The following is a 12746-nucleotide window of genomic DNA, read 5'->3' as shown; positions in this document are numbered from 1 at the left end:
AAATCATTATAATTCGTTCAAAGCCAAATCAAGCTCATAGCTGTAAAGAAAAAAATTAGAAACATAACTTTCTCATACCTTTTTCTTAATTCTGGTTTTACAGTTAACCCACGACGCAATCAGGTCTCATGTATGTATGCAAACTGTACATTTTCATGTAGGCTGGGCTAGGATATGAGAATCTCAGCACACTCTTGTTTGTTTCACAGGTTACTACTCTGTTGACCATCCAGACCAGCCTATATATCTACGTAACAGATACACATCTCTCTTCCTCATTGCTAAGTCAGTTCTTCTGTTATTGTCCATTCTAATTACTATCTGGGTAAAACACAAATACCCTAACTCAGTTCTTTTGGATTAATTCTCTGGTGGGGGGTGTGGGGGGCAACTTATTCGGATGTGGCTATTTTAAAATGTCTCAATAAATCTTAGCCCTAAGAGTTAGTGTTTCTTCACTATGAATTCAGACTGGCCAGGTTGCCATAGCTAGGCTTTTCACAAGTAGTGTACTTACACATTTCCAGATGTGTAACACTCACTTTGATTTCACTGGCGTCCAATTGCCCTCAAATGCTCGCTGCTCTGGCACAGCCTGGCAGCGCTAGTTCCCGTGGATTCTATGCCCTCCTCTGGCCTTAGAAGGGTGGGCAACAGGTATGCACACGCTTACATGCCATTAGATGCCCACAGACATGTTTTCTGGTATCATTCCTCAGTCAGAACAGAATAATAGTGACAGATTTGATTTAGAGGCCTTGGATTTTCTGTTGGGGTTTTTTAAATCAAGTGGAAATTTTGCACATATTTTTTGGATATGTTTACAAAGACCACCAGCCAATGGCAACAAACATTAGATTTGATGAATAATAGTCTCATTCCAAAAATTTATATATAATTTAAAAGAACAGGTATTCTGAAAACACCTAGGCAAAACCTGTCTGGGCACAATGCACACACAGGTATCTACCACCTACGAATTTAAAAAGCGTATGTCCATGAACACAAGAAAACTGGTCATGATTTTCGGAGTTTGACTCAGCTAAAAAGCCTTCGAATCTCCAAATCCTTTACAAAAGGAAACACCTCAGAGAGTTCGAGATTTTTTTCCCCAATGTTACTTTTTCCTCTTCTGCTTCTTTTCGTCAGCCCCCATCTTGAGCTTTACTTCCTCTGCTGTAAGAGCACCCAGTTTCTTGTTCTTTGCTTTCTTAACCTTCTCCTTGATAGCAGCCACATCAATCTTAGTTTCAGTAGAAGCTTCCTTGGGCTTCACAGCTGGCTTTTCCTTAGGTGGAATAAATGCTTTGTTCCGTTCTTCCTGCCTCTTTGTCAGAGCTTCTGCTTGCTTAGCCTTTATTGCTTCCATTTTCTGCTGCTTCTTCTGATGTGCTTTCAGAAAGTATTCACCACTAGCCAATTCTTTATCGATCTGACTTTCTGGCTGTGGGGGAGGGAAGGGCGTGTACTCCTTCTTCACACTCTTCTTCTTCGGTTCCTTGCGTTTATTCACATTTTTGTGCTTGAACTGTGGCAAAAATCTTTCCCAACTTTGTGATCGTAATTCGGAATCTTTTGCCAACTCCCGTTTAATCATCAAGGTTTTGATGTTATAAATTGGATGGATGTTCTTCATAGTATCAAGGACTACTTTTCGAACCTCCTTCAGGCCACTGAAAGGTCCGATGGCTGAGACTGTGTTCCCTTGAACCATAACATAACAGTTTGTCAGGAGTTCCAATGCCTTCAACGTAGAGCCGTTGGGACCAATAAGCCGCTGTCTTCTTTTTACAAATCTCTCTTTATTTCTCACTAGAGAGCCGATTTTAATGATGTCACATGCAACATCATCCTGAAGAATCCGTACTGCCTGTTCAAATGAAACGCTCCTCGCCAAGAGCTTTATTAGGTCTCGGGCCCTGATGATGATGTAAGGGTCAAAAGTCTTCTTCATTGTACAAACAGTCATGCTGCCCTCAATCAAGTCCAACGATGCTTTAACATGATGTTCATTCAAGGCCTTCTGGACCAATGGCCAGCACTCTTTCAGGTAAGCTTCTCGGTATTTTGGGAACAAGGTCGCAAAGCTGCTTTCCTCCAAGAGTCCTCTGGGATTGTCCTCTTTGGAAAACGCTGGCTCCTTCCAACCATCAGGAACAGTAAGGAGCTCTGACTCATCTTGGTTCTCACGCTTTTGTTTCTGCAACTGAGAGTCACTTTTTCGAGCTTCTTTAGCAGGAGCGTCCGCAGAAATTGATATCGTAAAATTCAGACCCTTTCTTATCTCCTTGTACAAAGCTCAAGTGTAACTGGATCAAAGATCTCCACATTAAACCAGGTACACTGAAACTATTATATGAGAAGTTAGGGAAAACCTTAGAACACATAAGCACAGGAGAAAATTTCCTTAACAGAACACCAATGGCTAGAGCTCTAATGTCAAAGATTGACAAATGGGACTTAATGAGATTGCAAAGTTTCTGTAAGGCTAAGGACACTGTCAAGAAAACAAAACATCAGCCAACCGAGTGGGAAAAGATCTTTACCAAACCCACATCAGATAGAGGCCTAATATCCAAGATGTACAAAGAACTCAAAAAACTATACACCAGAGAATCAAACAACAATATTAGAAATGGGGTACAGTGTTAAACTAAAGTTCTCAATGGAGGAGTATCGAATTGCTGAGAAACATCTAAGGAAGTGCTCAAATACAAATAAAACAACCCTGAGATTCCACCTAACACCAGTCAGATTGGCCAAGATCCAAATCTCAGATGACAGCAGATGCTAGTGAGGATGTGGAGAAAGTGGAACACTTCTCCACTCTTGGTGGGGTTGTAAACTGATACAACCACTCTGGAAATCAATCTGGCAATTACTTAGAAAATTGGACATAGTACTTACTACCTGAAGATCCTGCTATTCCACTTCTAGGTATTTACCCCAGAGACACTCCAATATACAACAAAGATGCATGCACCATAATGTTCATAGTAGCCCTATTTATAATAGCCAGAACCTGGAAAGAACCTAGATTTCCTTCAGTAGGTGAATGAATAGAAAAATTATGGTACATTTACACAATGGAGTAGTACTAAGCTATCAGAAATGATGACTTTATGAAATTCTTAAGAAAATGGATGCATCTAGAGAATGTGCTCCTGAGTTAGGTAACCAGGTCACAAAAGAACAGACATAATATGCAGTCACAAATAATGGGCTACTAACCCCAGAATGCTCTGAACACCCCAGAAACCAGTCACAGACTGTGTGAAGTTCAAGAAAAAAAAAGAGGAAAGAAGGCTTCTTTAAGGGAGGTTCTTAGCAAATTTTCACAGATGCTTGTTATTGAGAGAATCGCTTTAAAATATAGTGTTTATCTCATCCAAGGTATCCTTATCCTTGGTATCATGCATTTTGTAAACATTTTTTCCCACTTGTGTTTTTCTCTCTACTTAACCATTTTTTGTTTTGGAGTTTTAGCCAATATTCTAAAAGATTGCAAACTCTTTGTATTTGATGGCAATTTTGTAATTTTGTAGCTGTTTGTGTTTATTATATTAGTTAAGGAAGATAAATTTTCTTTTTGGCAATTGCTGGTAGTCATTTTGAATTTTGGTCAGTCATTAACATACAATTAATTCTATTTTTATCACAATGCTCTTTTGGCAGAGTATGCTCTTTGTTTAAAATAAATATTTCTATGTTTCTATAAAAATTAAATCTCCTTCACCAAAATCAATATATATATATATATATATATATATATATATATATATATATATATATATATATAATTTCTTTATTTTCTTTACTTTTCTCTCTTCCATACATCCCTTGTGCTCTATATCAAATTTCTTACATATAGATGAATAGATATGTTTACATAAACACATATATAAATATCAATGCAAGATGCACAATCCATATATATATATATATATATATATAGTTGCAAGGCTGAAAATTTAGTATTGAATACTTAACTGGAGAAATATTTTTTGAAGAATATTATTTCTTGCCATCCAATATTGAGTAGCTGTTTGTAGTCATATGTCTAGAATTAGGACCCTATGAGATTTTCCCCTTTTTGGTAGCACATCTATTTGTTTAATCATTGTTCAGGTCTTACTTAAGCAGCCATATTTTTGAGACTTTTTGCCTTTAGTTTCACTGAAACATCCCATAGTAGTCATATCCATCTGGTTCTTTTTGAATTCCACATCATATTCTGTTATTTTTCCCTGAGGTTCATGTCCAGGTTCTTTGTTGTAGATGTAACATTTATGTCAAAATACCACAGATTCTTTTTCTTTACATTTTTATTGGATGTAGTTTTCTATAATGGTCTGCATCTATTTCATTCTTTTGTGAGGTGTGAGGGCAATATTTATCTATGGGCATATATTTTGAATGAAATTTGTACTTATTCTATCTGATTAAAATAGCAATTGTAGATTCTTCCGCAAGATCTAGGACCTCACTTTCTCACTGTAAATTCAGTAGGCTTTCATTATCAGGCATGATTTTTTTTTTTCTATTTCAGCAATCCAATCGAAGTCTTGAGTCTAATTTGAGAACTGCCGATTAACTCCAAGATATGTGTGTCATTATTGAACTTTAGAGCTATTATACCATATTAGTCATTGCAGCTCAGAGGCCATATAGCTGTGTACATCTATCCTGCCACCTAGAAGTAGTTTTGACACCATAAAAATAATACTCACGGAGGAGGCTAAAGTGTTAGATTCAGATGTGATATTTTGTGTTCTGTGCATTAAGTACCTGGGTGTCTTCAGCAGTAGGGATTTTCTTGAAACTCTGGGGGGCAACTAAATGCAGCATACATACCCTATATTCATAATACTTTCTGAGTCTCTTAGACTTTGATAATAAAACTAAAAATGGAACTTTTTATGCCCGATATTGTGATAGTCTATATTTCTTGGGACGTTTAGGTGGAAACATTGTGTTGGGGTCTGGGAATAGCCACATAAATAACTCAAACAGCAATTTCAGCCAAATAGAGATGGTTTATTGAATGCTACACCTAATATTGATCAATCATGGACATGGGACAATGACTGAGAGTCTTTGTGTTAAGATGCTTAAGGGTTTAAAGCCTAAAATCTACAAATGTCTGTGCCATGTTATTTCACCAAACAGAACTTAGGGATAGCTGTTTCCTTAGGAGCACATCTAAGGGTCAGTGGGCCACCAGACAGAAAAACTGTAGATATGTTCAGAACCCCAAGAAAACTCAGAATTGAGAACGTCGGGAGTTCAGACTACCCTAACTATAACATCCCACTATGAAGAACATGAAACCGGCCATGACACATATAACTTAGAGTTCTAAATTCTAATGAGGTATCTAGATATGCCACGATTATTTAGCCAATGAACCTCTCTTCATAGTTATACCTTCCTGCAAAAGATATTTAATCTCTAATTCACCCTGAATAAGTCATATGCATCCTCATCTGCCATGCATAAAGCAGTTTGGAAAAAAGGAACTGTCTCCATCAGGGACTTCTGTGGGAAGAGGCCTTCATCATACAGAGCTATGTTTAAGGCTCCAATAAAAGGCTCCTCCTTGCTATTGGTACTCACCCTAAGCTAAGTGGGATCTGCTGCCAATCACCTCCCACCCGCCCCTTGCCAAGTATCCCAGGCTCATAGCAGGCACATGTTCCCTGTTTGCAACTTCTTGAGTGTCCAGGCAGTGTCTGGGAACACGTGTTAATTGAAGCCTGCATTCTCAACTCCTAGAGGTTCTCAGAAGTGCCTGGATTCCCAGAAATTTGAGAACCAGGCTTTTTCTCAGCTCCCACCATTTCTTACCAGAGAAGAACAGGCTGGAACCTGTACATTAGACTGAGTTTTGCCTTCCTGGAGCTACAGTGTTCTGACACCCCAGTGGCAAGATAGAAACCCAGAGCCACACGTTTTATTTTTGTACACTCTTATTGGTTGGTACATTCAAATGTGACATGGTATTTGCCTAATGTAGCATTCATGTCTTAACTTGTCCACCAGTATTGGACCAGTCTGACATTCATGTTTTAACTTGCAAAACAGGATGACAGTTACCCACATACATTTCTATCTTACAAATAGGATGCCATTTTTAAGAGATGTCTTGGGAACTTAAAATTTACTCATCCTCTACTCAAATTGGAGATCTTATTCCAAATATTTATAATATTAGTGCAGGTGCTTCTCTAATATTGGGATCTATCTCAGGGAGACCTATAAAAGCCAATACTGTAAGAGTTTATAGACAAGTATAGAAAGTGCGGTTGAATGATGGGTTCCAGTTGAAGATTGTTGTTGGTATATATACGAAGCAGTTATTTCAATTTTCTTTGTATTTGAAGAGTAATCCATATTGTATATATACATAATTATCCTATGTCAGTTGACAAAATTTTATTTTATTTCTATTTCCATGGAGGAATTTCAATCTGGCAGTATGGCTGCTCTTGCATTGATCACATCCAAAGACTATGTGAATTGGGGATATAAAAAAAGAGAATTATAAGGTAATTGTAATTTGAAAGACAAAATGAGAAATAGTTGGAATAGTAATTAAAAAGTGAGATCAAGGTCATCACAGAAATAGAGCGGGAGAATAGATTGAAATAACAGATTACTAGGTCTACATAATGTGTCTAGAACAAAGACATTGCATTATAATCTTTCTGAAATACATAGAAACCTTTAGAAATACATCTTTAAACCCAATAAAGTAAGGTGAGTATATAGACAAAAGCAACCACGTTTAAATGTAATGTCCAATTGAAGGGCTGGCAAAGAGCCAACTTTGAGAAAGATGTGACAAAATGAGTCATAAGTAGGATCTGCTAGACTCTCATAAGAACAGCACAATAAAAAAGAATCAATTTAAGAGAACAGTGCAAAGGGCAGAGGAAGGAAATGAAGGAATATGAGAGAGAAGAAGATTACTGGTAGAGTTTACAGAGTTTGTTTTGCAAGTGAAGATGAAATAATCTAAAAAATGAGGAGCTAGAAGTTTAGAACAGATTACAAGAGTTAGACTGAGACCAAGTGAAACAATTAAGAAGCTGAGAGAAGCCGGTTTGAGTCAGCCATATTGCAGAAGTGTTTAAGCCAGAATGGTTGAGTTGAGTTGAACCAGCCAACTAGAGTTCAGAAAGAACTAGAAAGGGTGAAGTTATGCAGCTTTAAGCATCAAAGATGAAAATTACATCTGCAAATAAAGGTTACATTTATTAATACAATAGGAAGTTTCTAACTATTGTGACCAGAAAGACAATGAATATGGTTGAGTGCATATCAGTTGAGTAGGATGCTGAATCTTTTGAAAATATGCCAAGAAGGAGTATAGGTTGGTCCTCTGGCATATGTATTTCTAAATTTTAGAGGGTTTGCCACAATAATTTCTTCCAGAGTGGCCACAATAGTGTACAGCAAAATGAAGTTACTCCTCTTCACATAAACTTTCAATAATTAGCTTTTAGTGATATTCTTGATTATTTTCATTATGATTGAGGTATGATAAAATATCAAAGTTGTTTGAATTATGCATCTCACTAATTTAAAGAGATGAAGGATATGGTCTTTAAATAATTACTCTATTTATTTACATTTCAAATGATATCCCTTATCCAGGTCCCCAATCCATGAGCCTCATACCACATTCCCCCTCCCCTTAACCCCTAAGAGAGTGCTTCCAATTCCCTAATCCCACCTCATACCCCCAGCAGCCCCTTTTTTGGGGCATCAAAGCTCCACAAGACCAAGCACATCTCCTCCCACTGAGACCAGTTAAGGTAGTTATTTGCCACATATGTAGTAGGTACAATGAGTCAGCCCATATATGCTCTGTGGTTGTTGGCTTAGTTCCTGGAAGTTCTGAAGGGTCTAGTTAGTTGATATTGTTTTTCATTCTATGGCGGTGCAGTCACCTTCACCTCCTTCAGTCTTTCCTCTAACTCTTCCATAGGGGTTCCTGAACTCACTCCAGTGGTTCGCTGTAAGTATCTGCATCTATTTAAGTCAGGTGCTGATAGCCTCTCAGAAGACAGCCATTCCAGGTTCCTTCCTACAAGTACTTCTTGGCATCAGTAATAGTATCAGGTTTGGTGTTTGTGGATGGAATGGATTCCAACTTGGGGTACTCTTGTGATGGCCTTTCTTGCAGTATGTGTTCAATTTTTAACCCTCCAATTCTTCTAGAAAGAACAATTCTGAGTCAAAATTTTGAGATATGTGGTTGGCCTCATGCCTCAACTTAGGGGGATATTTATTTACTGCAGGTGACCTTCGTAGGTTCCATCTCTTCATTATTCAGTATTTTGCCTAAGATCATCCCCACTGGGGCCCTGAGTTCCTCTAAAATCCCTGATGTCTGGGACTTTCTAGTGGTTCTCCAATTCCCCATTGCTGCATATTTCTACTCATTCTCCTAGTGCTTAGGGCTTCTCTCTTATCTTCCCTCTTATATGATCCTGACTCTCCTTTTTTCATCCCTCACCTAAAAAGGTCCTTCCCTCTGCCTCCTATAATTACTTTGTTCCCTCTTCTATGTGAGATTGAAGCACCTACACTATTAGGTTTATAACTTGTGACAGTTTCTCTATATCTGTGGTTAGTTTCTGTTTTAATGACCTGACGATTGGTGAGTGGTTGTTGTATGAGGTTTAATGTGTATTTTGAGCTTCAGTAAAGTTTATTTTACGAATGTGGGTACCCTTGCATTTGCAGCATATGTGTTGAGAATTGAGACTTCACCTTGGTGGATTTTTCCTTTGATGAGTATAAAGTGTCTTACTCCATCTTTTTTGATAATTTTTAGATTTAACTATTTTATTGGATATAACAATGGCTATACCAGGCTTTTTCTTAATAACCCTTGCTTGGCTGCATAGTACTGGTACAGAGATAGGCACGTGGAACAATGGAATAGAATAGAAAAACCAGAAATGAGCCCTCACATATATGGTGATTTGATTTTTGACAAAGAAGCTATAAACATTCAATGGAAAAAGAACAGCCTCCTCAACAAATGGTATTGTTCCAACTGGCACTCAGAATGCAGAAGAATAAAAACAGACCCTTTCTTATCTCCTTGTACAAAGCTCAAGTGCAAGTGGATCAAAGATCTCCACATTAAACCAGGTACACTGAAACTATTACATGAGAAAGTAGGGAAAACCTTAGTACACATAGGCACAGGAGAAAATTTCCTGAAGAGAACACCAATGGCTTGTGCTCTAAGGTCAAATGTTGACAAATGGGACTTAATAAAATTGCAAAGATTCTGTAATGCTTAGGACACTTTCAAGAAAGAAAAATGGCAGCTAACAGAGTGGGAAAAGATATTTACCAACCCCACATCAGATAGAGGCCTAAATTCCAAGGTATACAAAGAACTCAAAAAGCTAGAAAACAGAGAATCAAACAACCATATTAAAAATTGGGTACAGAGCTAAATAAAAAGTTCTCAATTGAGCAATATCGAGTGGCTGAGAAGCATCAAAGGAAGTGCTCAACATCATTAGCAATCTGGAAAATGAAAATCAAAACAACACTAAGATTCCACCTCACACCAGTCAGATTGGCTAAGATCAAAAATTCGGATGATAGCAGATGCTGGTTAGGATGTGAAGAAAGAGGAACACTTCTCCACTGTTGGTGGGGTTGTAAACTGGTACAACCACTCTGGAAATGAATCTGGCGGTTCCTCAGAAAATTGTACATTGTGCTACCTGAAGACCCAGTTATTCCACTTGTGGGCATATACCCCAGAGATGCTCCAACATACAACAAAGACACATGCACCACAATATTCATAGCAGCCATATTTATAATAGCCAGAAGCTGGAAAGAACCCAGATGTTTTTCAGTAGATGAATGGATACAACAATTGTGGTATATTTACACAATGGAGTACTATTCAGTTATCAGAAACAATGACCTTATGAAATTCTTAAGAAAATGGATGCATCTAGAGAATATCATCCTGAGATAACCCAGTCACAAAACAACAGACATAATATGCAGTCACTGATAATTGGATACTAACCCCAGAAAGCTCTGGACTCCCCAAAAACAACTCTCAGACTATATGAAGTTTAAGAAAATAAAAGAAAATGAAAAACCATTTTGCTTAATCTTTACACACCAAGAAAACTTTGACTAATTCCAGGTTATATCTTGTTTTACATGTACTTAATGCTCATTGTTACTAGTAAGATCTTAATGCACACTATCAATCCTTTAATAAAATCAAGCACTGACAAAAATGTATTCATATACTTTCATGCAAAAATGGTTAAAATCTGTACATTTTTCTTTGTTTTTAAAATGAAGTTGTTTGATTTAAAAAACAAAAAACACTTCCTGGAAATAATTTTTCAGCCTTTTACTCTGAGTTGGTGTCTGTTTTTGTTAGTAAAGTGTGTTTCTTTTATGCAGCAATATGTTGGATCATGCTTTCATATCCAGTCTGATTGTCTCTGTCTTTCCACTGGGAAATTGTGTCCATTGGTGTTATGAGATATTAAGGACCAATGGTTGTTGGGTTCTATTGTTTTTGTTGTTGTAGGTGGTAGTGTGTGTGTGTGTGTGTGTGTGTGTGTGTGTGTGTGTGTGTGTGATTTGTTTTCAGTTTGTTATGAGGTAATTGATTTCTTGTATTTTATTTGATGTCGGAACCCTCCTTGTGTTGGAGTTTTTCTCATTGTATCCTCTGAGGAACTGGATTGATAGAAAAGCATTGTGTAAATTTGGTTCGGGCATTCAATATCTAGGTTTCTTCACATATTATGGCTGAGAGTTTTGCTGGGTATAGCAGCCTGGGCTAGTATTTGTGATCTCATAGGGTTTGCATGATATCTGTTCAGGATCTCCTGACTTTTAGAGTTGTTTTTTTTTTTTTTGTTTTTTTTTTTTTTTTGTTTTGTTTTGTTTTTTGAGAAGTTGGGACTAATTCTGATAGGTCTTCCTGTGTATTTTACTTGGGCTCTTTTTTTTTTTTTTTTTTTTTTTTTTTACTGCTTTTAAGATTTTTTTCCTCTGTTCTGTGCATTTAGTGTTTTGATTATTATATAACTAGCTGATTTTCTTTTTCTGGTTCAATATATTTGGTATTCTGTAGGCTTTTTTTTTTTTTAATGGACATCTTTGTCTTTAAGTTAAGGAAGTCTTCTTCTGTGAATTTTTTAAAGATGTTTTCTGAACCTTTGAATGAGAATCTTCACTCTCTTCAATTTCTATTATTCCTAGCTTTGTGGTTTTTTTATTGTCTTCCAAATTACCTGGATGTCTTGGGTTAGGTGCTTTTACACTTTGTATTTTCTTTGACTGTTGTGTCATTGTATTCTATGGTATGTTATACACCTGATATTCTCTATTCTGTCTCTTATATCTTGTTGTCAATGCCTGCATCTGTAACTCCTGGTCCCTCTTCTAAGTTTTTCATTTCTAGTATTGTCTTCATTTGTGATTTTTTTTATCATTTCTATTGTTTGATATTGGACCACTTTTTTTTTTTTTTTTTTTTTTTTTTTTTTTTTTTTATTCTTTCACCCATATGACCTTTTTTTCCCCTTCTTAAATGTCTCCATTATCTTCATGAGATGTGCATTTTGGCCCACATTTTGCTTTTCAGGTATGGTAGAGTACCCAGGGCTTGCTGTGGTAAGAGACCTATATAATGATGATGGCAAATTACATAGGCTTCTGTTGCTTATTTTCTTGTGCTGGCATCTTGCCATCTGGTTATCTCTGGTGTTAACTGGCGTGGGTGTTTCTGACTCCTAAGTCTGTCTCATTGGTTTTAGTTAGAGCTCTGTGACATGGGTTAGAGCAAGACTTCTGGTAGGGAGGTTATGTTGTTTCTAGTTGGGGGGCTCCTATATGACCTGGGTCATGGGAATGCTTCTGTGACCTGGTTATGACAGACTTTCTGGATGACAGCCAAGCTGTTTCTCTGGTTATATTAGACATCCTGGGACACCAGCAGGCTCTGGGCTGCAAGGTGTGGGAGACAAGGACATATCCTGACGTGCTGTGACCTGTATCTCTAGTTACGAAGATCTCCTGGGAGACCTGGACAGTGTGGAGTGGGAAGAGGGCTAGACATTCCAATGCATCCTGGTGGAGGTGCAGACTTGAAGGAAGATGAAGTCTGTGCAGTGGGAAGGGGTCATGTATCCTTTAGGCTTCATGGGCATATTAGCTGGTGTGGTTATTTGGGTAGTGCTCTCAACTATGTTCCTGGTTACAGAAGATGTTCTGGAAGACCAGTATACTACCAGGTGGAGAGAAGGGCAGACTTCCTTATCTGGCCCAGTGTAGCTTCATTTCAGGGACTATTTTACTCTTTTGGGGGGGCAGGTACCAAGCTCATTTTTTTTGAATGGGACCTTTATTTTTTTTTAATTTCATTTTTTTTTGTTCTTGTTTGTTTGTTTTGAAGTTTTGGGTTGTTAGTTTTCTTTTTTTACATTCTGGACATGGGTGCTTTGTCAAATGTCTGGCTGACAAAGAATGTCTCTAATTCTTTGGGCTAATAAATCAACTTAATTTTTTTTTTGTAGCTGGGTAGAAATTTTATAGATTTATGAGATCACTAATTAGTTTCTGTCCTCAATTCTTGGGCCAATACCATTCTATTCAGAAAATACCTTCCTAATTTTCTATCATGTAGTGTGATGTCTGTTTTTTCTAGCAGTTTTAGCATTTCACATTAA

General features: G+C 37.3%; 1 protein-coding gene across 1 annotated transcript; it reads right to left on the bottom strand.

Moving 5' to 3' along the window:
• Positions 1 to 1115: 1115 nt before the first annotated feature.
• On the bottom strand, positions 1116 to 7991 carry LOC308429164 (KRR1 small subunit processome component homolog; the record flags this gene model as incomplete). Its single annotated transcript, XM_080927926.1, has 2 exons — positions 1116 to 2284; positions 7956 to 7991. The coding sequence occupies 2 exons, from the start codon at positions 7989 to 7991 to the stop codon at positions 1118 to 1120; spliced, it is 1203 nt and encodes a 400-aa protein (XP_080784052.1). The 3' UTR covers positions 1116 to 1117.
• Between the last annotated feature and the right edge of the window lie 4755 nt (positions 7992 to 12746).

The sequence above is a fragment of the Micromys minutus genome, assembly GCF_963924665.1.
Source record: "Micromys minutus genome assembly, chromosome: 13".
Taxonomy (NCBI): domain Eukaryota; kingdom Metazoa; phylum Chordata; class Mammalia; order Rodentia; family Muridae; genus Micromys; species Micromys minutus.
Note: the sequence above shows the minus strand (reverse complement) of the source record. Positions and strands in the feature narration are given on the sequence as shown.